Below are 26,823 nucleotides of genomic sequence, written 5' to 3' on the forward strand. Positions count from 1 at the left end.
ACTATCTATTCATAAAAAAATTGACCCGAAAATCCCAAAATTATGGCAATGGATTTTCTCGTTTTTTTATGTGCTTTTGAAAGTTAGCAAAGTAGTTTTGATGTTTATTGTCCATGTCTGCGAGGCAACAGCTGTAATAAAATGTAAATAACTTGGAATGGTTCCAGTGTGTTATGCAGTCGTTATTCACATATTACTATATACTATTCACTCGGCGAATTAAAAGAAGTAGATATTTTTATGTGTATATATTGTCCAAAATTTGTAAAAGATTTGTAGTTGGTTTGTCTGCGAAAATTGCACGAAAACGGGCTACGCATAAACGATCACTCGCTAGAAAACTCACATTATCCAATATAATGATGTCTATTCTGGGGCTAAAATTAAAATAGCATCAAATCCGTTTAATCGCTTTCGGTGGCTTCGGGAAAGGTATTCACAGTGTGCAGTTTGATGGTTTTATTTATAGCAACTGCTCTCATATAAAATAGGCTATATAAATGATTTAAGTGGCATATTCGGCCAAGAAAAATACAATTGATCCGAAAACGTAAATTCTCGTGTAATTACCACGGTTAACATTTAAAAAGATGAAATCAAACAACTAAATATGTTTTAAATATTATTATTTATCATCAATGGACAACAGCTGAACGCGTTTACCCAATGCAGTGTCTTATATTGTAATATTTAATTCATTCAATGCAATAGCTGGTACAAAATATAATAGTATACTGTATATATTGTTTTAAACTCCAAAGTAAATACAAAACCTTGTGCCTTCTTTTATCTTCTCAACATGAGTGTTAAGACTTTTATTTATTAATTTAACACCAACCACATAATACTCTTCTTTGATTTTAATTTTGTAAATAAAATATTTGAATCGTATATTCAAGAGATGGTTACAAAAACATTTATTATTTTGCTATAGGAACATTTAATGTTTCTAAAAAGAAGTGTGGGAAGAAGGCGAATATCTCCGTGACTGGTATAATAAAACATCAAATAAATTATTTCGGACATCTTACTTGACAGTAACAACATTGCTAATACGGTATCCAACATCCGAAACGGATAAGAACCCGAAGAATAATGTTTCTCTCTGATTTTTAGGTACTTATTTTGTGCCTTTTTTAAGCACTCGCAGCTGGCCGACTCATTCCCTATAAAAATATTAAAAAACTCGGTAAAACAGAAATTCAAAAAGTTTCAACGAACTTGAAAAATTGTATAATACGACCCAGAATAAAATTTGAAAAAAGTTAACTTAACTTAACGAATAAATTAAAGTAATTGTATAAATCTTTATAATTATTGACACATGTAATTATAACTTAAATCTAATTATAATAAACTGCAAAAACCTTCATCAGATTTTTGAAAGAATATTTTATGGGCTTTAGAGCGTTGACCTGTTCGTTTTGAGTTTTTATACAAACTGGTTTGTCTCACTCTACAAAATGTTTTACTACCAAAAAATAATTTTCTTAAAAACAGCGACTCATTCTCTTAATCTCTTTGAATAAGCGATCCGTTATGCTGTTATTCTTTTAAAACATTGTAGTCCGTGACCGTGTATATTGATGTGCGAAATATTTAAATATATTTAACTATCGTGTTTAATTGTTATGTAGGTATACCTCTCGGGTTATTATTCATGTTATGCCAACACCTGTAATTATTAGCAAAACAACAGTCTAAACCGGTTGAATCGTTAAAACGATATCCACCTATACAAAAATCGTTTTATCTAATAGGATGGCGTATTGGAACTTGATTTATATTTTTCTTCCCCTTATCCCACACAAGTGAGATCAGTTATCGTACTACCTCCTTCCACTTGCTCGTCTGTCTGTATTTTTTTTTTTATAAAATGATCAAGTAGTCAAAACTCGAAAAGATCAAAACCGTACAATGATTCTTGTTTCATAACTAAGTATAAAATAACTTAGCATTTCATGGTCTGTCTCACATTATTGCGCAAACTCATTTATCCTTGCAACATCGTTATTGTACTTTATGTATCCTAATTATTTTTAATCCTAATAATATTTTTTAAGAACTCGAGCAAACACTTTTCAAGAAAATACTCTGCAAAAAACATGTTTTTTAAAAATATCACAAACTGGCATTGATAGAAAAAGAAAGATAAAATTGGTAATTGTAAGAAATAGTTTTTTCATTAGTTGTTTGTGGTATTTAAAAATCTTTATAAAACACTTAGATAAAAAGTAATAATGCGTTTTTTTTATTCAACGCGTGTCTAAAGCCCATTTATTTGATTTGATGTCTGAAAAGTTTTTTAAATGTCCAATGAACTTAGTAAACATGCATATCTTTAACTATAAAATTGGTAAAGTTAATAAAAAGAATTTTGGTTTAAAATTTTATTCAGAAAATACTTTTCTTCTACCTTATTTTGTACATTAAATAGTAAAAACCATTAGGATTCGTCAATTGTATTTATTTATTTGACCATAAACGCCAATCGACTGTTATAAAGTTCAATAGTTAATATACTAATACATTGAAAAGTAAGAGAAGAAACAAATAATAAATTAAGGTAACAAAAAATAATAATAATAACGAATGGCAATTTTATAGACTTTACAAGTCATTTCAATTTGAAAAAACAATTTTCTTGTTATTTGTAAAGTAAGAATATCGAAATGGTTTGTAAAAAAAGGCAAGAAAACCGTTAATTTATTGTTGTGGTTTATTTATATTATATTTTTTTGGTATGTACACATTTTATAAATTATCATTTTTAATAATTTAATATTGCAATAATATTTTCCAAAAAACCTTTTTGCACGCATAAACAATACATAGTAGAATGTTTGTATTCGATTATGGATAATATTTTATTATAGGTTATATAACACATTATGTAGGCTTTAGAAGTAGGTAAGCATGTTTAAAACTGTCGTGCGAGAGTTTAAGCCGTTTAATAATATCGATTAAACATTTGTGCTATATTGCATTATTATATTACTAGTTTTAGTTAGTTCAGTACTGTGACAACTTGTAATATTAATGGGTGATCTACTGTCTTATATATATATCTTTAAAGTTTTTGAGCGATAATACAAACTACAGTTGTACACGAAATCGCATAGTTTTATTTTTTACTAAATATGTTTGACATGTATTTGGCTTCAATAACGTTCGTGTACATTTTGTGTCATAGACGAGCAGGAGAGAGTACAGAAGAAGACTTTCGTTAACTGGATAAACTCCTATTTAAGTCAAGTACGTTAAAAATATATTTTATATAATTTGTGTGTTCACTAAATCATTTGCTATTATGGTTTATAGAGAATACCACCGTTGAAAATCGATGATTTAATCGATGACCTCAGAGATGGCACTAAATTGCTTGCATTGTTGGAGGTTTTGTCTGGAGAAAGACTGGTAATAATGATTTATGCTTGATAAAAAAAACCCCATTGTCGTATAAACTAATTAATACAAAATAATAACCCATACACGTTTTCATAAGGCCTTACTTGTATAGCTGGTTAATAATGAACACGTGTGGCTTTCAAATAAATGAATAATACATATTTATTAATTATTTTAATTAGCCGATTGAACGTGGACGCAATATGAGGAGACCGCATTTTTTGAGCAACATAAACACAGCAATACAGTTTTTACAAAGCAAAAGAGTGAGAGCAAATTACAATTAAATAAAATATTTTTTAAATTAATAAATTTAGCTAGACTTAAAATAAAATGTTCTCAAAGAACATAAAAGTATAGAAAAATATCCAAAATAATTATTGGGAGTTTTTGTCTTACTTCAAACAATTGATTAATTTTCCAGATCAAATTAGTGAACATTAATTCGTCGGATATTGTTGACGGAAGGCCTCCAATTGTTTTAGGACTTATTTGGACCATAATTCTTTATTTCCAGGTAACATAACAAACATTATATCATATATTTTGTCATTTGAATGCATAATAATTATTAACCTAACATTATCTATTCTAAGCTTAACCGTAAAACTGGATTTACTGTTACTAACACTGTGAGTACAGATATTAAGCCAGCGGCGTGGCTTAATATAGCTAATAAAGGTTTTAACTTTTATCAATAAATGTTTATCAATCATATGTTTGTTTGATTTTAAGATCGAAGAAAACACAAAAGGCTTGGCGACTTTAAATTATTCCTTTAGTGGGAGCGCAAGTAGTTTGGATAGCATTAAATCACCAACAATGGAAGTACATAAAAAAGCCGACGGAGCTAAGAAATCTTTATTAAAATGGGTCGCGACAGTAATACCTAGGTAAGCATATTATAACGTGTGCGGCGTGCTGTTAAAACAATACTTGTACCCAATTCCAATAACACTTGTATTTTAGGGAAAGCAATATCAACATAAGAGATTTTGGGCCCAGCTGGAGAGACGGTATCGCTTTTCTCACGATCATAGACACTATACAAACTGATCTAGTCGACATAACTACATTAAGACAACAAACGAACCGAACACGTTTGGAAACTGCATTTAACGTAGCTGAACAAGATCTGGGAATCGCTCGTTTACTCGACCCAGAAGTATGTGTACCCGTGTGCTGTGAATATTTTGACATTAATTATTGAAGATCCTTATTAATATTGCACTCGACTTCTGTACAGGACGTTGACGTGGACAGGCCTGATGAAAGGTCGGTGATGACTTACGTTGCCCAATTTGTACATAAATACCCCGAAGTCCGTAGCGATGGAGGAGAATCAATCGACAAAATCCAAAAGGACTATAATATCCTGCTAACGTGGTTGAACGAAAAAACTGAATACCTTTCGTGGTCGCAAAATTTGTCCCAAGACTATGCGGTAATAAAAATATGTTTTTCTATCATATTTTATTTTTTCTTGTATTTTATTATATACCTACATCCTCCTAATAAATGCAGGAATTTGAAAAAACGCAAGAGGAAATCCACTCGATGAGTAGCTATTATAAAAAACTGAAAAAAATATGCAACTCTGGAGCAGCAATATGCATATCGTCGCAATCCTGGAAAGAAGTGGAACGACTTTGGTCGCTGTTAGAAAGTTTGGTAAGTGAAAAAAATATTGGTGTACTTAGACGTTATATTAAGGTGTAATGTTTAATGCCAGTAAACGTATGGGCTAGCCACTGATTGTTAATGTAATAATGTTGGAATTAATTTAATAACAATAATTGTAATTGGTACAAGTTCTAGACAGTGTGTTAGAAATTTATACTTTGTAAGTCATATTCATATTTTCAAAAAAAAAAATATATGTTTTTACAGATGAATAAGTGGCAATGGCAACTGGATCGTTCTTTGCCCGAACCATTTAAAGCTATCGGGGAATGGATCACTAAGGCCGAGCAACTTATAAACAACGATTCTATTCCTTCTGTAATGAACGAACAAACCGCTGTGATAATTAGTAAAAAGCTCGAAGATCATAAGGTGAACCGGTTGAAGAAAATTTAGCTTGTGATTTAATCGATGTAGTGTCGTGTGTTAGTATAATATTGCGATATTGTGTTTTAGTTGTTTTTCGGTGATTTGCCGGAAGTTCAAGACAAATTCAATGAACTTCTATCAAAATGTAAAACTCAAAATAGAGAAGTTCAAAATTTATCCAGACGTCTTCGCAACACTGAGGTGGAATCGCATAAACGGCGTTGTCGTCTTAAGTTTTTGGAGCACAAGGTACGCATTTATTAAAAAAAAGAAAGTAATACAAATTTTAAACGAAACTATATAATCTGTAGCAAGAACGTCTGCATTTGGTTACTGCGTTTGAAACGATATTAAAAGCATGTCGGCCATTAGGGCCTTGGGATTAAGAAAATGTTATTGGGGTTTTAATTTTTTTAGTGTTGTTTGATCGCATTTTTAAACTTGACCGAAAACAAACTAAAAGCATGGACTGTGAAGTACGGTCGTCAACAAGAAGTGCAGCGTTTATTGGAGAAATACAATAACTTCGTGATAGGCAACAACATCTTCCAAGAGTTTAACAAGGCTTTCGTAGACATGCGAAATGTGTTCCAAGAATACAAACACGAATGCCGCATAGAATACAAGGAAACACTGGCCATAGATAAGTTTCTGCGGCAAACGGCCGAACAGTGGAAAAGTATAGCGATGGAACTCAGGTGTGCTCAGAGTATGCTCGAAGAAGTCGTTTCTTATTGGAGACGATGGGAGACTTCACGCGCTGACATGCAAACTTGGTTGCGGGTCGCCTCTACCAAAATAAACCTTTCACCCGAACAGCAAATCGAGTTTTTCCAGGTACCATCTTCGTGGAATCATCTTTGTCTCCAATGTACAACAGAATAATAAAATACGATTTCGTTTCTATAGGACATTGGTGTTTGGAAAGAAAAGTACGAGTTGCTCAACGACACCGTCAGTTTTTTGGTGGCCACGTCCGAGGACTCGATCGCTGCAGAACTAAAGCAAGAATTCCTAACAATCACAAAGATGTGGGACGATATATTTTTAGTAAGTGTGCGCCTCTCATAATAATAAAAAAAAAACATTATTATTATTACAACTTTTTTTGTATACAGAAAACTAAAGACTACATGCACTCTGGGGATATGATCAGAAATAGGAAAGAGTATTTCGACGGGTTGGACATATTGCGAAAATGGATCGTACGTGCAGAGCACGTTATGTCATCCGTGCATTTAAGTTCATCCGGAAACATCAAAGACTACCTTAAAGATATTCAAGTAAGACATTGTATAGTGTTTGCCAACGGGTTTGATTTTGAAAACTAAATTGCGTTTAGACGTTACAAGTCGAGTTGGATCAAATGGACGAACTGTTCAAAGCAATCAGTAAAAAGTTCCAAGTACTCATCAAAGACTTGACAAGAGAAGAAGTTAACGAAATGATGGCTTGCGTCAAAAAAGAAAAAGGTAAACTTTTGTATTATGTTACCTAATTATTAAATTAACGCGTTTGGTATTAATATTAACCAACTGTTGGATTATTGTGTTTAAAGAGTCTCTTGTAAACATAAGGGCGTCTATACCAAATCAACTGAACGCTCTTCATCACATGTTAGTTCAGTACGATGCTCTAGAATCTGGACAAAAAGAAATTAATGAGTGGCTTGACCACTGTGAACAGTTTATGTCCACATTAAAGTTGAACGATAATCAAGATAAATTACAAAGGGATCTTGAGAGTGTAAAGGTAATAGAATATTTTCGGTTCTATTTGTTTTCTTAAATTATATTACTATAGAAGAGTAATATTTTGCATAATTTTTACTTATATATAAGAATATCATCATACGGATGTCATATTATCAGTCGATGTTATCGAGTAAAAATAAAATATTTCAAAGCATTATAAAGTCTATCCAACCAGATCAGACTCAAGGAAATAACGCTGAGTTTGTACAAACAATGGCCGATTTAAATGCCAGATTTTCAAGGGTAACTCAAGACTGTCATCAATGGGAAACGGTAAGGTTACAAATTATATGAATTAGTAGGCTGTAGAAATTAGTTAAACAATTAATTAACTATTTAACCCCTGTATATGGTTTATATTAGAAACTCCAGCAAACTCAGCGCTGTTGGCATAACTTCACAGAAGTAGAAAAAGTTATTTTGGACTGGGTTGAAATAAGTGAGCGCATACTTTCAGAAGAAAAAACTAGTTCTAGACAAATTCTGGAATCCCAAAAAGTAAGCCAAGCAGTTTTGGTTATCCTGCAGTGTACATATTGTATTTATATCTTTTTTTAGTCGTATCTCGAGTATGCAAACCACAGCAAATGGATTAACGAATTGGACATGGTAGAAGGTGAACTTTTGCGATGTATGCCAATACTTGAACAAGATCAAATAAGAGAGAGATCGAAAAAACTGAAAATGAAATTAAAAGTGAGATATATTTACTATAAAGTTTAAACTTATTATTTTCGCTGACTTACTTATTTGTAATATTTCTAACTAAAATTTGTTTGTTTCGATAGGATAATCAAAACAAAATTCCGAATTACATTTCAAGAGTTGAATACAAGCTGGATGAAATAATGTTCAATCAATGTATGACCGAAGCTGAAAAAGAATTAAACTTAGAAAATCAAGCCCTTATTAAAAACGAAGACGTAAATATGCTACTGCAACGCAACAAAGTAAATTAAGCTAGTTTTTAATTTAAAGTTTATTTGATATCAACTAAACATTTAAATACGTCATGGTTGATATTTGAAATAATACACAAAAAACATAATTAAAAAATGTTTTTGATACTTTTGAACGACACACTGAACAACTGATAAGTTAATAAAAAACATTTTTAGGAGTTCTTCGACAATGGCATTATAATGAAAGAAATCAAAACGAGTTTAAATAATATGTCCAGCACTGTGAATAACATGCCTGACGCATCATTCGAGTCGAATTTCAATCATGCTGTTCAACGTTTTGAAAACTTACAAATGAAAATATCCGAAATGAGACAGCAGTACACGCAAATTCCTAATCAGTTTGAAAACTATAAAATTAAATATAATGATTTGCAAAAATGGATGGATTCGGTCGATGTGAGTGTAGATAAGTTATTGAAGTATTCGTTAAACGACGACGACTTCGAACGCGAAAAAAATATATTTCAAGTAAGTTCAAAAAGTCCTAACTATTTTATGAACTTTTGGATAAAACGGTTTTTTATTTTTACTACTTAAAACAATATTTTGTTTCCTTTAGGATATTTGTCGCGAAGTGGATAACAAACGTGACGATATAAAGTGGATGGTCCAAGTACTAGACAGTTTATTGCCGTTTATACCTATTGACCAACAACAAATCGAACAGCAACAATTAGAAATATTAATTAACAGATTTAAACATATAATACCAAATATTGATATAACCATAACTAAAACTGAACATTATAAAAAATGTGTCACGTATAGAAAAGAAGTTAGAGAAGTAAGTGCACATGCGAAGTGGTGTTTTGTTTTGTTTGATAATACTTATTTTCTTCTATTATACCACACTTTTTTTTTAGATCGGTGAAATATTAGACCGGGTAAAAGATAGTCAATCGACAAAAAATTCAGCTTCTTTTGAAGACTTGAACGAACTCGTCAAAAATCAAGACGAAATTGTCACAGATCTTGAAAAAACCCGGAGCAGTGTAATGTCTGCCCTACAAAAAGGAAAACAGTTAACGAAAACCACAACTTCTACCCCGCAGTTTATTTCACAGCTCGTTTCAAAACTTGAGACCGATTGGAGTTATTTGTACAATGAATCCATAAATAGATTAAATAAACTGAAAAATGCCCAGAAACTCACGGTAGAGTATAATAAAACCAAAAACCAAATTACAGAAATTCTGGAAATGGCCGAAAACCAATTAAAAATTGCACCGGAAGGCAATAAGCCCAATTCGAGAGAGATATCGTTGCAGCTGAGAAGCATGCAAGAACTTAGTCTTGCTCTGCGGGAAACGGCTGAAAGCAAGTTAACCAAACTAAGAGATATACTGCAGAATTTGCATGCCCCTGAAGCTCAACTCAGTCTTGACAGCGAAGTAAGACTTTTAACTTTTAATTTGATTAACGCGATAAAAAACACTAATGTTTTCCCTTGCAGGTCAACTTAATCGAGAGTCAATTGGTGAACACTATTCAAACCGTTGACAGAGAGTCTCAAAAATTGGAAAAACTAGCAATTAAGTTGTCTGAATTAGATTCGGGTTTAAGTAAAATACACGTTTGGTCTGTGGAATCTGCTCCGGCTGATATACAAAGAATACAACAAGATCAATCAAATCCTGAAACTAGGGCCCGTGGAATTGGTCAAGTACAAGATGAATTGCAAAAAAAACGGAACAGTTTGGAGCGTCTAACAGCAGATTTACAAAGTTTTGAGAAGGGTATAAATATTATAGTAGCAACAATAATTTCATCTTTAGTTGTATTAGGTACTTCTTTGGCCTTTGTTTGTCTTACTTATTGGTTTTGCAGATATGTAGTTTTTTTTTTTCGATGTTAAAAATCATAAGTTATTGTTTCTTCCAGTTGGGTTAAATATTTTGAAAATGTCAAGTCAAGTCATGAAACTAAATTAATTTTTTTAATCTCTAAATAAATAATTTCTCTATAATTCTCTATAATTTCTCTATAATTTCTAATATTTTCCTAAAACATGTAACAAATTTCAAACAGCTGTAAATATAATATATTACAAAAATACATGCAAAAACACTGTTAGAAATGTAAAACAACAATTTCAAAAATTAGCCATTGGAAGTTGTTTTGTTGGAGAGAATTAACATAAAACAGAGTTATTAGCTTTTAGTTCTGATATCGATTCACGTGTATCCTCATAGATTATTTTTTTTTTAAACTTCCAAATTATCCACCTATCTATCTTTTTCCCAACTGTTTTACATTAAACTCCTTCCAGTATTTATTTTCTATTTGGTAAAATATAAATATTATACATTTTTATTGGAAATTCAATACAACACTTTTCGAGCGACTTAATCGCTTTTTGTATGGATTTTTTAAATTATCTTTGCTTCTCAAACCTAACCGATTTTTAATATTAACGTTTTAGAAAATGAAACAAATGAAACTCAAAAGTTACGACAAGATTTAGACGAAGTAAGGCTATCTATCTTGAATTTGGAAAGTAACACTAACCAACAAAATCAAGAGATAGAAAATCATCTCAATGAGTGGCAAATTCAAAAATGTAAACTAGATGACATTAGAACATGGATAGAAAACACAGAGAAGACAATCAACATAGATTACGTCAAGCCAATTGGCTTGGAAATGGCAAAGGATTGGCTAAAAATAGCAGATGTAAGTAATTGATTTGTTGAGCTGTAATACTATTTTTGGTGAGAGCTAATAAAACAATATTTTAAAATATTTTTGTAGGTATACATTAAGCATAAATACATTTTTCGGTTTGTTGATGTTATATTGTGTTTGATATTTTAGGCAATCAATTTGGACTGTCAAGAAAAAATAGAAAAACTGAAAGCCATAGCTGTGGAAAACAACACTACAGTAGTTCTAAATGAAGTTGACGCTATTCAATCTCGGTGCATATCAGTACAGTCGTCTGCGGTGCAACAGAGTACTCGTTTACAAAGGCTTGTAACAAACTGGAACGATTTGAACGACAGGGTTGAAAAAATCGAGAATAAAATGAAGCAACCATTACTTAGGGAATTAAATAATGAATCGATCACACCGTCAATTAGCGAAGACGGGCTTCAGAAGATGTTGCTAGAAAACAAAGTAAAACATTTCTACATAATTTATATTAAATTTTAGCAACTAAAAATGTTTTTTTTTTTTTAAAGGCCTTATTCCAAGAGCTTACCGAGTGCCAAAGTGAACTCTCTAATCTTTCTCAATGTTTAAATGGCTTCTATCAAAATTTCTCACACGAGACTACAAATGACATAAAAAATAAGCTGTCCAATATGAAACAAACAAATAACGAATTTTTGAAAGACGTTCATGAAAAAATACAAAATATTTCTAATGTTATGTCAGCGAAGTATGTATAATCTTAATCTAATTTTTTATCACGTGTATACAAATTTCATATATTATATATATTTTCCATGATAAATATTATATTTATTTTACTCATTTAATTACTTAAAAATTAAAATAATCAAATTATATTTTAAAAATAATTTAAAACAATAAAAAATTAATTTTAATGTAATATTTATGGTATACAAAACCATTTAAATAATTATGTATGTTTAGAAAAGAGAATGCTGTTCAAATAAATGGATTTTGCGAATGGCTTAATGAAATGGATTCCAAAGTAAATTCGTGTAACGTGGTTCCATTTAACGCAATTGAAGACACGTTGAAAAAACTTCGTTTGCTCGCCGAAGAGCATATAGAAAAACAACCTATGGTCGATGAGATGAAAAAAAAATTAGTTCATTCTAAAGACAACCAAGAAATTCAGCAAGCAGTTACTAAGTTCAAAGTAAGTATAGTAGTTAAGCTCGTTGCACAGATATTTACAGTAATGCGTACATTTTACAGAATATTCAAGATCTATTGCAACAAAAAAAAATAGTATTAGAAAAAGTCAACGAGTTTTTCATTTGGAACGATGCTCTACTTGGGAAATTGGGACACGCCGAGTTCAAGTTCGGTTGTAACCAAATTGATAACATAGCCGACGAAACTACCAAATCCATAGAAGAAATAGAAAAGTGGAAAATTGACACAGAATCGATTGAAAGTTTGCTTGTACAAAGTAATACTACGATATGCGGGTCGTCGTTTAAAGATAAATTCGATCAATCGGAAGAGAAAATTAACAAAATACAGTAAGTAAAAATGACATTTCATGTTGTCAGTAATTAAAATTTTAAATAATTTTTTTTCTAATTTTCTAGGGAAAAATTAAAAATCAAAGAAGAAAACGAACAGAAAATCAAAGAGTGCCAAACGAGCGTGAACAACTTGAACAGACATCTCATTCAGGAAATCGAACAAGTGGAAAAAAATTTAAACTACCTCACAACGTCGTTAAAACACTACAACGAAGTGCCGAATACGATTCCGAAGCTTCGGGAATTGGTCAATTACACTTTGTTGGACGAGAACTTAAAACAACTAGAAGCCGAAAGTCAGCAGCTCGTTCAACTGGACAAAACCATGTCGGCTCAAGTGCAAAACAATATTGTGGAAACGAATTTAAAGTTGGCCGATTTGAAATCCCTGTCTGAACACTATATGACACATATGGAACGGATCAAGGACAATTGGTTAACGTACAATAGTATCAAAGAGAATATGCTGTCGACTAAAAAAGGCTGCACGGCAATACTGAAATCTGTGAAACAGTCAAACAACGTATCCGAAGCACACAGTGTAGATGAAAAATACCAAGATGTTATTCAGCAAATATCTGCGGTGGAAAATGATTTACCATCGATGAAAGAAGCCGTTTCGAACATAATCGCCGAAGCGGAACATTTGCCAGCGCTTAACGTGGACAACATATCGCACGAGTACGAGAACGATTTGGAGAGTTGGAAAAAATATTTCAACGACGTGAAAAAACAAGCCGAAAAAATGCACTCACAATTCGTGATATGGAAACAAATCAATCAAAACAAAGAAAACATTTTGCAATGGTTATCCGATATGAACGTCGAGCTCTTGGACAGTACTTCCAGTTTTGACGGTATTGACAAAGTAAAAACTAAACTTGCCAAATATTTAGAAGAAAAACCGCATTATTTGGAAATAAATCACAACATCAACGAGAAAGTCAGGAAACTAGCGAAATTCAATGAAAACAAGCCCAGCTTTACTTTGGACACGTTGTGTGAACTGATTAATGAACAATTCAGCGGTGTCGACAGTGTTGCAAACAACCTAGCAGGCCTCATCGACGTATACTCCAAGCAAGAAGAACAAGTGCGGAGTGAAATAAAAAAACGTTCGTTGGATATAAATAACATCAGAGAAAATGTAACAAAATGCGACAACCTAAGCAACGGCTTGGAAGCGTCGTTGAACAACTTGAAGTTCTGTTTAAAGTGCAAAGATGATTTAATCAAAATGAATTTGAGCATAGACGCAATCAATCATTCTGTAACCGAAATTAGCGATTCGTTCCCTGTATTTTCCGAGTCAAATACGGTTAAAGAATTGAAAAGTCTAAAAAACCGATATGAAAGTGTCGTGCAGCAAGTGGACAAAGTGGAAACCACATTGATGTCCTATTTGAAAAAACATCTAGAAGAAGATTTGAATAATATCGAACATAGTACAAGGAGTCTCCACGAGAAATTGACTTGGTGTAAACCGGAAGACGAAGTACAAAAAGATCAGCTAGAAATGAAACTTAAGTCCGTGGAAGAAATCAAAAATAATATAACTCCTTGCAAAAAACAAAGAGCCAAAATAACCGTAGTTTTGGACGAATTAAATCAATATTCCTCTACGGACTTCAATTTAGAAAATTTAACCGTTTTCAGTGAAGTATTGAGCTCGACTCTTGAGAAAACCGAGAAAGAAATTTACGAACGAGAAGAAGAACTCAAAGAATCTATTAGCGTTTGGGACGAATGTGATAATTGTTTGCAGACAATTGTTCCGTCGTTGAATATCTTAGAAAATGATATCAAGGACTTTGTGGAAGTACCTATAGATGTTCACTCAATAGATTTGACCCGAGGCAAAATATCTGACTTGCAGCCCAAAGCCAAAAAAATCCGGCAATTGTTTTCCGACTTTTCGACTAGTGTGGACAAATTAAAAAGTGATCACACTAAGTCCTTAATGGATAATCAGGGCCAGAAAATCAAGAAAAGATTAGAGTCATGTGAAAGTAGCATTGATTCAGGTTTGGAAAAAATAAAAAAATTGAACAATATGAACGATAAATTCAACAAGTCACATGGTGTTATTGAGAAGTCTATGGACAAGTTGATGAGTCAAATTTATGACATTGAAGTCGCTCAAACCGGTGATAAAAAATCAATTCAAAACGTACAATCGGATTTATCCACTTTAAAAAAATTCAACAAACTATTGGAAGATAATCAACAGAAAATAAATGATACAACGGCAAAAGGCGAGGATATGTATTCTGATATCACAACAGATAATCGAGAAGAGATTAGAACTAAACTAAAACAATTGAGAACAACATTAGAATTATTAAACGAAAAATGTGGTAACTTAACAAAAACCATCGAAAACGTATTAGTTCAAAAATCGTCGTTTGATGAGAGTTATAATCAAATTGAAAAATGGCTAACTGAAACGGGCGACAGATTAAATGTCTGTGAAACTATTAAAAAAAATACTATTAGTGACAAAAGAATGAACGTGAACGCTTTAAAACAACTGAAACAAGATTTAGACGCATACAAAGAAGTAATTAATAAGCTAGAACAAAAAGAATCTGAATTGAACGAAAAAGATACAAATTTAAAAATGACAAATATTAATGAAAAATATTCCAACCTTCTGTTAGAAACTAATAAACAGTTGTTGGTGAATGAGGACATCTTAAAAAATCATGAATTATATGTTGATAGCATTGAACAATTTAAAAATTACCAAAGAGTATTATTCGATGATCAAAAGTTATCTGGTGGCGATATTTGTGATCTTGTCCCAGAAGACATACAACATATAATCGACCAGAGACCTGAAGGTGATTTAATATTTGAAAAATGTAAAAAATTAAGTGCCACCGTGTTGAAAGAAACGGACGAAAGCGGCAAGGAACTAGTACAAAATGAAATTGAAAAGTTAAAAGGTGACTGGGAAAGTTTGATGTCAGATTTTCAAAATAATTTGAGCATTGTAAATAAAAAAAATAGCCAGTCCAAGGAAATGCTGTTGAAAATAGAAAACCTGGACAAATATTTCAAATCGGTCGAAACCCAAGTTAATGACAGATGCTTGAAAAATGGACTTGAAAGCAAACGAAAATACTTGAAAAAATTAAAATCATTTGATAAGGACATTACACAAAAACACAATGATATTAACGAAGTAGAATCGGTTATTTCCGAGTTGACACCCGACCTTCATACTTCACTAATTAATTTAATGAAAACTTATCAGACAATTAAAACAAAAACCAAGGCAAGTAAAAAAACAAAAAAACAAATTTTAAAATCGGCAGAGGGAGAAATAAACCCCATTTTTATATGTCTATATACTTAAGGACGTTTTTTTAAATTTTAGGAGGCAATTTTACGGTATGACAACTTTGTTAGAGAACATCAGCAATTCGATACAGATTACAAAAAATTCAACGAATCACTTCGACATCTTTCAGAAGATCTTCAACAGCACTGTGAAGTTGTTGGCGATTTAGGATTGCTGCAGGTATTTTCAAAATATTGTATATTTTAATGTTATTGTAATTATTATTATACAATTTTACCAATTTTTATTCTCTTTCTTACAGGAAAGACAAAAGAAATTGCTTTCATTATCGGACACGAAATGTCAACTTAGTGTGCAATACGATTCACTAGCAAACCAAGCAGAAAAACTCTACTCTCAGACATCTCCCGACGGGAGAGAAGTTATAAGACAGAAAATGAAGTAAACATTTTATAGACTGCTTATTTGTTTGTGGATACAGATAATAACAACTGTGATTTCTACAGGGATTTGCGAAGCACGTGGGATACAGTTTCAGACGGTTTACAGACGAGCCTTACCAAATTCGACACTTGTTTAATGCAGTTTGCCGAATTCTCATTGTCTCAGGAACAACTCACAAAGTGGCTAAACAACATAGAGCAATCCATGCAAAACCATACCGAGACCAAAGGAACGCTACAAGAAAAGAAAGCTCAACTGCAGGTATATGATTTATTTAGAAATGTTAATTAATTTGCTATCTACAAAAAAATTATAACTGTAATGTGTATATATTTTTAAAACGACTATAAATAATTTGAACAACTGATGACGAAATATTCTCAGAATTTGTATTAATCAACACATAAAGCGACAGTCTTAATTAAATTAACATTGTATTCCCGTTCAGAATCATGTTGTCATAAATCAAGAAATCATGTCGCACAAGCCATTAGTGCAGTCAGTGTGTACTAAAGCTCAAGAACTCGTTGACCAAACTAAGGACGATACCTTAAACGTATACTTGGATTCAATAAAAAATCTTTACGAAAAAATCGTTGTTAAATCCATGGTAAAAAATAAATGTAGTGAATAAAATATGAAAAAGGGATTTATAAAAAAAAAAAAAATGTTTTCTAGGAATTAATGGACGAGTTACAACTTTCTGTGCGAAACCATGAAGATTTTAATAAAGCATGTCAAAAACTAGAGAAAGATCTAAAGGATGAACGAGACAAAATACTAGAATTTAATAACGTCACGGGAGAGAAGGATACTATTTCTAGTAGAATCGCATACTTAAAAGTAACTACAAAAAAGTTTAATAACTTTTAAAATATTTTTTACGATTCCTTTTGCAATAAAACAATTAAATCTATATGAATAATAATGTATAATGAATTATATTGATGTTTGATTGCTGGTACAACTGTATTTTATGACCCATGTTCTTATTGAAACATATTAAATTTTTAGACTAAAAAATCAGAGATTGAATCAAATAAAGGCGTGCGTGAACAACTTAATATATTATTTTCACAAGTGATTCAAACAACAACGAAAAATGGAGTTGACGCCATGGAAAAAGAATTATCAAAAATGGAAAAAGATAAGAGTCAGCTTGTAACTCTAATAGGTAATATATATTAAATATTTGTATATATTCACCTTGGAAATTGGCAATTAGCATCAGTTTTTCATTCCCTTATAAAACATACTTGACATTAATTAATAGTGGTTAATCTGTGACAAACTAAAATTAAAATATTAATTTTTTATAATTATTATAATTTTTGTTGATAGTTTAAAAAATCCAATTCAAACATGTTCACCCAATTTCAGTATGAAAACACAATATTTTTTACTGACTAAAAAGTCACCACGATTTATTTTTATCTCTTTTCAATCTATAGTTATACATTTAAACTATTGTAAGAATTTGATTTAAATTTATTTAATATTTATAAAATAAATAAAATACATTGCGTGAATGCGAGTAAGGCGATTCATTTTTTAAAATTTTTCTTGACAAGATGAAATTGTGGAAAAATTGGAAAATGTATCAGCACAGTGGATGGATTATGAAACAAAATTAGAAGAATTTGCAAACTGGTGTAAATCCACAGAAACCGTCTTTAAGGATCAACAACTGCAACCAACAGCCGAAAAAAAATTCAACCAATTACAGTTGTACCTTGAAAAACGAGAAGAAGTCTTAAACTACGAATCGAAAATCGAAAATTTTGTTGACCATTCTAATAATCTGTTGCATGTCAGCGGTGAAGAACGACTAAAACCGTTTATACATCAAATTGGCACCAAGTATGTGTATATTTATGTATAGTTATTTACCAGCATTTTTTTTTTTGTTTACCTATATAATAATCGCGTTAATAACTGTACAGGTACCAATTCGTTCAGATGCTGAGCAAAGAAACGGTCAACAAATGGCAAACTATCAGTGATGAGCACAAGAACTTCGACGATAAACTAAAAGAGTTTAAACTATGGTTAGAACCGATAGATGGCATGCCTGACGATATTATGAAAAATACCGATATGGACTTAAACAGCAAACTGTCGATGTTGCTGAAAATATGCGAAAACCCGGAACAAGTATCAACAAAAGTCTCATTGTTATGCTCGTTAGGCGAAAACTTATACCCTGACACGTCTGCTCCAGGACGTGAAAATATCCGACAGCAGCTCAACGATGTTCGCAGCAGGTTGTGAAAATTAAAATGGTTTGGTACGAACAGTTGCTTGACTTACTTGAGTTTTACAGGTGGGACACTTTGGATAATAAAATCAAAAGCGCGCAAAAAAATCTCGAAACACAATCGCAACAATGGAATAGCTATCAGGAATCGATTTTACATATTATTAACTGGCTGGATAATATCGAGAAAAATGTTCTATTCAACCAATCGAACATTGGAACGTCTCTGCAAGAAATAAGATCGAAACTTCTGAAACAAAAGGTATTATGTAAAATTAAAATAAAACAATTTCGGTGATTGTAACTTTTTGTTATTCGGATTTGCAAGGCGATAATGCAAGAAATCATTTCGCAAGGTCGCGTGATCGAGACAATTGTGGAAAAAGGAAAGACCATACAAAAACCTCAAAACGAAAACGATTTAGAAAAATCGCTTAAAGACAGGTACGATCTGTTACGACAAAAGATCAACGACACAATAGCACAACTAGAAAATTACCTGGAATCCTACCAACAGTATCAAGATTTGTCAAAAACATATCAAGATACTCAAAAACTACTTTGGGCTCAATTATCCACGCATACTGGTTAGATATTGACCAAACATTACCAAAAATTGGTAATTTTTATAACCTGAGTAAATTGTCTGTCCATAGATTATTCGGGCAACAAACAGATTTTAGAGAGCCGTCTGAAGAAAATCGATGCTATACAAAAATCGTTCGACAACAATAAGTCAATTTTATTGGCAATGCTTAATTTCGTTGAAAGTTCTAAGCAAAATATTCCTCAAAAGGCTGTGGAAACAATGACAAGAGATCATGTCAATTTCCAGTAATATATACGTCATTTTTTTATCTACTTAAACACTATCGTTTTTATGATTTTTTTTTTTTAATTAGATTCGAACAAGAAAAATTTCAATCTTCCCTAAACGATTTACTAGAAGGCCTTCAAAGTAGAATCGACCAGTGGGTAGAGTTTGAAAACCTAATACAACAGTTGGTTTCGTGGCATAACGATACAGAAAAGAAACTGCAAAATTGTTCGGATAAGGCTACGTTGGAAGAAAAATCTCAACAGTATAATAAATTCCAAGTAGGTTGCAACGTTACGTTGAACAGTGTACATTGCAAATTACATGCAAAGTATTGTTGTACAGTATAACAAATTATCATATATTACATCTTTAAACAATTTTACAAAAATTTTACTATGTTGTAAAAAAATAGACAAAAAAAGTAGAACCAATTTTTTTTTTTAATATCTAGGATTTACAAAAAGAAATCGAAGGTAAATCAAATTTAGTGAAAGATCTTATCTCGTACGCCGATCATCTTCAGCAAGTAAGAAATTACATTATATATACTTATTTACCTTGTTTACAATATGTTAGTCTACTAAAACAGTATATTCAGACTTCATTAGTTTTTCTCTAGGAGCAAATGGACTGGCAATTGTGTTTTTCATCCTATAATTCAACAAAGCATTATAGTTATTTTCTTATATTATCTTTTTTCATAACTTTATTTAGTTTTTACGTTTAAAAGTAGTCTTTTTATCGATTTGTAATATTTTACTTATAAAAAGTTATTTTTTTATCCTCGAAATCGATATTTAAAATCCTTTTTTCAGTCGTTGAGAGAAGCCATAACACATAAAGATTCAGATGTTCAGCAACCGGCAGAAATACAGTCTTCGGGAGAAGCACGGTTATCAACTAGAGTGAAACAAATTTCCTCACGTTACCAATCGATGCAAACAACAATTAAGGTAATGAACCCACTATTTATATTCAAACGACTCAATATACACATATTATAGTCATGATATATTTTATATTAACGATTGTAGGACATTTTAAATAAGTGCCACGAGTCGATCGTCGTTCATCAAGAGTACACCGACAAGTACAATGAATGTTCCATTCAACTTACCAACGTCAAAGAGCAATACGCGGTAGCGTGTCAACCCGGGTCTTCGTCGCAAAAGGTCCATGAATATTTAATACAGAAATACGGGATATTAAACAGTTTGCTGGACACTAAACCGAACGTTACACACTTGCTGAACAGTTGTACAGATTTGAGCGATAAACTATACCTTAGCACGTCTCCCGGTGGCAGGGATATTATCAAAAATCAGTTGGACGCACTTCAGGCAACGGTCGAAACGTTATACGATGATATTTCAACTCAAAACCGAGACGTTAAAGATCAGCTGACGCGTTGGGGCGGGTTTGAAGAAATACACAACGAGTTGAAACAGTGGTTCAACGAGATGAAACAAATACTGAATAAAGATTTAGTGCTGAGGCCGACGTTGGACGAGAAGAAAATGCAGTTGCAATTTTACCGAGACATGCTTCAGGCGGCCAACAAACGAAAGGAAGATGTGACCAAACTAAAGGAATACGCTAACCAATTGAAAATGGCCGAAAACAACGACGCAATGTTTATGTCCTTTGACAAACAACATGCGGAAATACTGAACGAAATTCAGCATTTCGTCGATAAGTACGAGGCAATCGTAAAAGACCACGAGCAGTATACAAAAGCTGTAATGGAAATGCAAGAGTGGCTCGACGCGACCCACAATACTTTATTGCTATGGAGCGACACAAACTTGGAAAAAGTGTCATTGTTAAGCAATGTTGACCGCATAAAAGTAAGTTACCCAATCCGTAACATTTAAAATTTATATAAAAAATACATTATAATTAAAAAAAATTTCATCTTATTTGTTTTTCTTCAGAATTTGTTAGCCAGTCTTACCGGAGAAGAAAATAGAATTTATAACATACAAAAATTAGCAGAAAAAGTTATTCCCGAAACAGAACACCTCGGTCAGCTCAATATAAGGTCACAAATTGATTCATCGCAGCAAGATTGGGAAGGCCTTATAACAACAGTCAAGTAAGTATTTTTTAAAAATTAAAAAATATATAAAAAAAATTGTTTACTAACAGAAATCATACTTAACGATTTTCAATTTAATTGGTGATAAAAAAATTGACCAAAGTTGAGGAAAGCCAGTATTTTATTTATGTTGGCTTACATATTGGACTTATTAATTATAATATTAGAACAGTTAAGTTTTACCGGTAAGTTACAAACATAACCATAATACTAGTATACTTACAATTAGTACTAGGTTTATGGTCATAAATTATTACAAAAGTACAAAAAATAATTTGTATACATTTTTTAAATATATAAAAATACCTTTTTTGATTGATATATACATTTTTTTAAAAACAAATAATCGAAATATGAACAAATAGTTATTTTAGTAGCGAAAAAAATATCGGATGAAAACAAATAGGTTTAATTATTGTTCCGGCACAAATAGGAGACCAAAATATTTTATGAACTACCACTCGTTCAGTTTGGTTAATATTCCGAAACTATCGTTTAATAATATTTCCGGATAATGAAACAATTTAGTTTTTAATGTTAATTACTAGTAACAATAATATAACTATTATTGTTATTATTTTTTAGATCATCAATAGAAGCTTTAGAAAAAAAAATTAACAGTTGGAATGAATTTGATATACTCAAAGACACGTGTTCGACATGGTTACGCGACACTGACAATAAAATTCATGCAATTGATTTAAAAAGTTCGTTACAAGAGAAAAAAACTCAATTTGAAGAACTTAAGGTACTTTTTTAGTGTGATATAGTTACCATCTTTTTTTCATTCTCGTTTTTCAACATATTATAGTATTAGTTGCTACTACGAATCGATACTAAGACAAACTTTTTTAACAGTAAAAAAAAATTTTTAGAAAGAAAGATTAATTTAGATATGTTGTACTCAATGATTAATATAATTGTGTAATTATCAGGAGCTTCAAGGAGTGATTCGAGCTAAAGAATTTGAAGTAGATGCTATCACTGAAAAATCTCAAAATCTATATGCTATGACAATGACAAATAAAAACTTCCAAATCACTGAAATCGTGCAAAAATACCATCAACTTTCTTCGAAAATGAAAGTAAGTTTTTATTAATATATGAATGCCAAGATCCGTGTTTACTTTGAAAATATAATATTATCCACACGTTACTTTTGTAGGAATTAATCGGAAAATGGCAACAATATGTAAACGACCATTTGGAGTTTGAAACTAGTTTAAGTGAAGCTGTAATTTGGTTGGGAACTATTCACGATAAGCTCACAAGCTGTTCTGATTTTAATTCAACAAACAAAGCCGATTTAGAAGAAAAACTTCTAGTCATTCAAGTATATAGTTTTTATAATGAATATTATCTAAACTAATAGTTTATGCATACAAAATATTGATTTATAAAAATTTAGAGCCAAAGGGTCACAATTAGTTTGACTTTTTAGATTTGCATTTAAGTTAATAAATAACAATTTTCCAGGAAATATTATTATACAAAGATGATGGGTTTAGCAAAATACAAAACTGTGTCAAAAAAGCGCAAATAGTGCTAGCCAACACTGCACCAGAAGGTCATAAACCAATTAACGAATCGCTTATTTCTCTACAAGAACATTGGAGCAATTTGGCTTCTAAAATGGTTAAAACTAAGGTAAAGGCTGTTAGACGACTTAGAGTATTTTTACACTGTTAACATGCTATGTTATAAAAAAAAATAGGCAGATATTGATGAGTCCATTCAAAAATGGTCAGGATTTTTGGAGCACGTGAAACAAGTAGGAAATAATGTAGGCAAATTTGAGGAAACGTTATCTGAACTGGACATTTTTGAAGCAACGCTGTCTGAAAAACGAAGCCAGTTGGAAAAAATAAAAGTAACTATTTACTTTCCACGAATAATAAATCTAATGATTACAGAAGCTAGTTTTTATGTAATGCATTTATTCGTTACACATTCATTCCTGTGCTAAAAATTTTTTTTCAAATTTTAGCTGATATATGTTGTAGTTATAAACCTAAAAGCTAAGCAGTATATTTTAACATATTATTTTTAACATATCACATTATTTTAGTACTTAGATGAAAAAATTCGTTGTGAAAAAGTCGAAATGGATTTATTGAAATCTAAAGCGTATGAAATGATCAAGAGTGGACATCAGAGCAACGCAGTAGCTGAAACACAAGAAGTGTTCACGAAGTTCGACAATGTTTCAGATAAAATTAAGGTATCCCGACTTATTTTTTTAATTACCTAATATTATAATACTAAATACTCTGATCAGTTGAATTCGCCTTGTTGAAAAAAAACACATTATTGTAAAACAATACCTTCTCAGCTCCGCATCTAATATGAAAAAACAAAAAGTAAAATAAATATTTTTTTAAAATTTAAAACTATTTTCCAGGCATTACTTTCTCAACGAGAACAGCAATACAAAGACCACAAAACCTATAAAGAAGCGTACGAGGAATTATCAAACTTTTTGAATAGGTCAAAAGAAAAAATACCCTCATTGAAAGAACGGCCTTTGAGCGATAAAATGGCAATTGAACAAGCTATAGCTCCGTTGGAATCTCTTTTGAATAAAAGAGCACAAGGCGATCTGTTATTGGACAACTTAAACACCATCGGGGATGTTGTTAAGACCAGTACATCTGATGATGGCATGAAAATTATCGAACGTGAAATATCTTCATTATCAGAAGAACTTACAAAGTTATTCGATGGTATTATAAGAAACGCTTTTTCTTAAAAGCTTTTTTATTGAAATAATATTATAATACATTTTTTTTAAGGCATATTGGTTCAAAAAGAAAATTTGCAATCTATACATTCTCACTGGAGAGAGTATAAGGATGAATATGAAAAGTTGTCAGATTGGCTACAACAAAATGATATATCAATGAAATCGATCAAAAATACCTTACTTGCGACTATGGCGGAGAAAGCAAATCAAGTGAAACAAATTCAGGTACACAAGGAGGAACCAAGTCAATTTTATTATTATAAACTTACTTGTAGCTTAACAATAATAATTTTATTTGTATGCAGGAAGTGTTAGACGATTTAGTTAATGGCAAACCGAATATTGAGAGATTCAACGAAAGCGCAAAGCCGTTATTATCGTCTCACTTGGATACTTACATTAACAACCAACTCAAACATTTGAACTCACGATATGATGTAAGTTTTTATTTTTCAGTATATTTATTTAATCGTCTTAATTAATGATTTCAATTCAAAATATCTGACTTTAAGTATATCTTTCGTTATTTACTAATTTAACATTTACATTTAAAAAAAGGTCCAAGTTAACTTGGCCAAAGATGTTCAGAAGAAAGTGGAAACAAACCTTGAACAACACGTTCAGTACGAAGAGTATTTAGAAAAAGCGAAAAATTGGATAAACGATGCCAAAGAAGCTCTTCGTTGCGGAAATGAATCGTCTTCGAACCCTACTAGAGAAGATTTACAAGCTTGTCTTCAAAAAATATTGGTAAATATACATAACTATTTTATATATATATATAAAAAAAAAAGTTCAAAAGAGTAAGTTTAATTATTAAAAATAATTGTTTTCAGGAGTTATTAAAAAGGCAGGAGGAAGGTCAATTGATTATTCATTCGACAGTGAATTCTGGCGAAAAAGTTCTTAGGAACACTAGATCCGACGGAAAAGATGTAATAAACAATCAGCTGAAAGAAATTCAGTGCGACTGGGATAAACTTGTAAAAAAAATATCGACAGCCAAAGTTCACGTTGAAACAAGCTTGTTGCAATGGGCTGATTATAATTCATCGTATTCGCATTTAGAACAGTGGATAACAGACCGGGAAGCTAAACTTGAGGAAATATGCGAACCTAAGGTAACAATAGTATTATTATTATTGCGGTTTAACTATCGACAAATAAAACTTGGTCAAGTTTTAAACTAATTGTAACAATTAACAATGAAAACAGGCGAAGAAGGCTAAAAAAAGTCAAGCCGGCATTGGTTCTTTGGGCATTGGCGAACGAAAAGCGACATTAAGACGAACAAACAGCATAATGCAAGACATAGTGTCTTTTGAACCAATGATTCAGAAAGTGACTTTGAAAGCGGAAGACTTACAACAAGCTGCGCCTGCCAATGAAATCGCCAACAAATACCAAACGTTAAGTATAAAAGCGAAAGATCTGTATGAACAGCAAAAGAAAACGGTTCAGCTTCATCAAGAGTTCATCAACACCGGTAATGAGTTTGCCACTTGGTTGCGGTTGGCCAAAGAACGAGCAGGCAAGATATCTGAGCCGACAGGAGATAAAGAAATGTTAAACGCTAAAGCGGTTCAATTAAAAGTACGCATTTTATACTACCTATCCTGTTCTTTGCTTACATTTTTAATTTCGTTTTATTTTAGGTGTTGATAAGTGAACTTCCCGAAGGACAGGGTAAATTAGAAAAAGCTCTTGAGCGAGCAGAGGAAGCATGTTCGAATGCATACGAAGAAGAAAAGGAGATAATCGAACAGGAAGTGGCAATGTTACAGGAAGAATTCGACTTGTACGCCGATATGCTACAAAACACAAAAACGTTACTTGAAGTTGGTTGAACATTTTTTTTTTACAGCTATTTTTTTTTCTTTTAACAATTTTTTATAAATTTTTTAGGACGGTATTTACAAACTGAACGAATTCGACGAATATTCTAAAAATGCAACCGCTTGGTTGAACAAAACCGAAACACTTGTACAATCGTACAATAAATTGCAACCCAACCTCGAAAAGAAAAAAGAATCATTAGAGGAATTCCAAAATCATTTGCAAACACTGTTTGATTGGCAGAGTGAATTGGACAATTTGAATGGAAAAGCACAGGTAATAAACCGTCTATCGAATATTTAATTATGTTTAACACGAAAATGATGAACTGCGAAATTAATTGAAACAAAATAAGTGGTTTTTATATAATTTTGTTGTGTATTATTTCCTTACCGATCATCATATGTATTACGCGTATTTATAGATCCTTTTAGAGACGTGCTCTGATACTCGCCTTTCAAATTCAATTACCCAAATGACAACCAAATATAATACGTTGATATCTTTGGCTAAAGAAGTCATGCGACGTCTAGAACAACACTATCAAGAACATCAGCAACACAACTCGTTGTACCAAGAAAGTCTCGATTGGATCGAGAGAACAAGAGACAAGGTATTTTGAAATTTTCTTGATAAAATATTAAATACTTACAAATATAAAATAACATTTTTTTTATAATACTATAACATTATATTATAAACGATGTAATATGTTAATAGTTGATAGAGTTCGAAGACATGCCGAACACACTAAATGAAGCTAAAAACAAATTGCAAAGTCTAAAAGTCATTAGGCAATCTCTCGAACATGGGCAAAACCGTTTAAGGTACACTATGGAGTTAAAAGAGAAAGTGATGTTGAGCACAGAAACTCAAGGTGTGATTAAAATCGAAGAAGACACCGAAAATTTGAGACAAGAATTCGAAAAGCTTTCGAATAAAGTTCAAGTAT

The 26,823-nt window shown here is 31.7% G+C and overlaps 1 protein-coding gene across 1 annotated transcript in view; it reads left to right on the forward strand.

Moving 5' to 3' along the window:
• Positions 1-26,823, forward strand: part of LOC126847159 (muscle-specific protein 300 kDa-like) — a 114,144-nt gene that overhangs the window by 14,063 nt on the left and 73,258 nt on the right. The window contains exons 4-65 of the mRNA XM_050587255.1: positions 3,194-3,255; positions 3,322-3,417; positions 3,591-3,674; positions 3,833-3,925; positions 4,005-4,040; positions 4,144-4,301; positions 4,378-4,573; positions 4,655-4,852; positions 4,933-5,079; positions 5,299-5,463; positions 5,548-5,709; positions 5,878-6,297; positions 6,370-6,510; positions 6,579-6,743; positions 6,803-6,932; positions 7,019-7,212; positions 7,302-7,487; positions 7,578-7,712; positions 7,773-7,910; positions 8,003-8,164; positions 8,333-8,647; positions 8,739-8,963; positions 9,043-9,570; positions 9,633-9,915; positions 10,602-10,852; positions 10,994-11,296; positions 11,362-11,561; positions 11,780-12,011; positions 12,071-12,360; positions 12,430-15,646; positions 15,749-15,892; positions 15,975-16,114; positions 16,180-16,378; positions 16,566-16,727; positions 16,796-16,960; positions 17,132-17,291; positions 17,689-17,977; positions 18,061-18,381; positions 18,441-18,636; positions 18,703-18,961; positions 19,031-19,208; positions 19,277-19,472; positions 19,646-19,720; positions 20,010-20,147; positions 20,229-21,041; positions 21,129-21,289; positions 21,878-22,040; positions 22,228-22,377; positions 22,458-22,625; positions 22,769-22,939; positions 23,007-23,162; positions 23,361-23,513; positions 23,694-24,015; positions 24,085-24,260; positions 24,341-24,472; positions 24,594-24,785; positions 24,872-25,156; positions 25,251-25,628; positions 25,691-25,873; positions 25,941-26,147; positions 26,296-26,484; positions 26,592-26,819. Of these exons, the coding sequence (XP_050443212.1) occupies positions 3,194-3,255; positions 3,322-3,417; positions 3,591-3,674; positions 3,833-3,925; positions 4,005-4,040; positions 4,144-4,301; positions 4,378-4,573; positions 4,655-4,852; positions 4,933-5,079; positions 5,299-5,463; positions 5,548-5,709; positions 5,878-6,297; positions 6,370-6,510; positions 6,579-6,743; positions 6,803-6,932; positions 7,019-7,212; positions 7,302-7,487; positions 7,578-7,712; positions 7,773-7,910; positions 8,003-8,164; positions 8,333-8,647; positions 8,739-8,963; positions 9,043-9,570; positions 9,633-9,915; positions 10,602-10,852; positions 10,994-11,296; positions 11,362-11,561; positions 11,780-12,011; positions 12,071-12,360; positions 12,430-15,646; positions 15,749-15,892; positions 15,975-16,114; positions 16,180-16,378; positions 16,566-16,727; positions 16,796-16,960; positions 17,132-17,291; positions 17,689-17,977; positions 18,061-18,381; positions 18,441-18,636; positions 18,703-18,961; positions 19,031-19,208; positions 19,277-19,472; positions 19,646-19,720; positions 20,010-20,147; positions 20,229-21,041; positions 21,129-21,289; positions 21,878-22,040; positions 22,228-22,377; positions 22,458-22,625; positions 22,769-22,939; positions 23,007-23,162; positions 23,361-23,513; positions 23,694-24,015; positions 24,085-24,260; positions 24,341-24,472; positions 24,594-24,785; positions 24,872-25,156; positions 25,251-25,628; positions 25,691-25,873; positions 25,941-26,147; positions 26,296-26,484; positions 26,592-26,819 (15,761 nt within the window). The remainder of the gene's footprint in view (positions 1-3,193; positions 3,256-3,321; positions 3,418-3,590; positions 3,675-3,832; positions 3,926-4,004; positions 4,041-4,143; positions 4,302-4,377; positions 4,574-4,654; positions 4,853-4,932; positions 5,080-5,298; positions 5,464-5,547; positions 5,710-5,877; positions 6,298-6,369; positions 6,511-6,578; positions 6,744-6,802; positions 6,933-7,018; positions 7,213-7,301; positions 7,488-7,577; positions 7,713-7,772; positions 7,911-8,002; positions 8,165-8,332; positions 8,648-8,738; positions 8,964-9,042; positions 9,571-9,632; positions 9,916-10,601; positions 10,853-10,993; positions 11,297-11,361; positions 11,562-11,779; positions 12,012-12,070; positions 12,361-12,429; positions 15,647-15,748; positions 15,893-15,974; positions 16,115-16,179; positions 16,379-16,565; positions 16,728-16,795; positions 16,961-17,131; positions 17,292-17,688; positions 17,978-18,060; positions 18,382-18,440; positions 18,637-18,702; positions 18,962-19,030; positions 19,209-19,276; positions 19,473-19,645; positions 19,721-20,009; positions 20,148-20,228; positions 21,042-21,128; positions 21,290-21,877; positions 22,041-22,227; positions 22,378-22,457; positions 22,626-22,768; positions 22,940-23,006; positions 23,163-23,360; positions 23,514-23,693; positions 24,016-24,084; positions 24,261-24,340; positions 24,473-24,593; positions 24,786-24,871; positions 25,157-25,250; positions 25,629-25,690; positions 25,874-25,940; positions 26,148-26,295; positions 26,485-26,591; positions 26,820-26,823) is intronic.

Source organism: Adelges cooleyi, unplaced genomic scaffold (genome assembly GCF_023614345.1).
Source record: "Adelges cooleyi isolate 19-005CV unplaced genomic scaffold, UGA_ACOO_1.1 ACOO_flye_CR_arks_rails_tigmint_CR_PRNA_9, whole genome shotgun sequence".
NCBI lineage: Eukaryota > Metazoa > Arthropoda > Insecta > Hemiptera > Adelgidae > Adelges > Adelges cooleyi.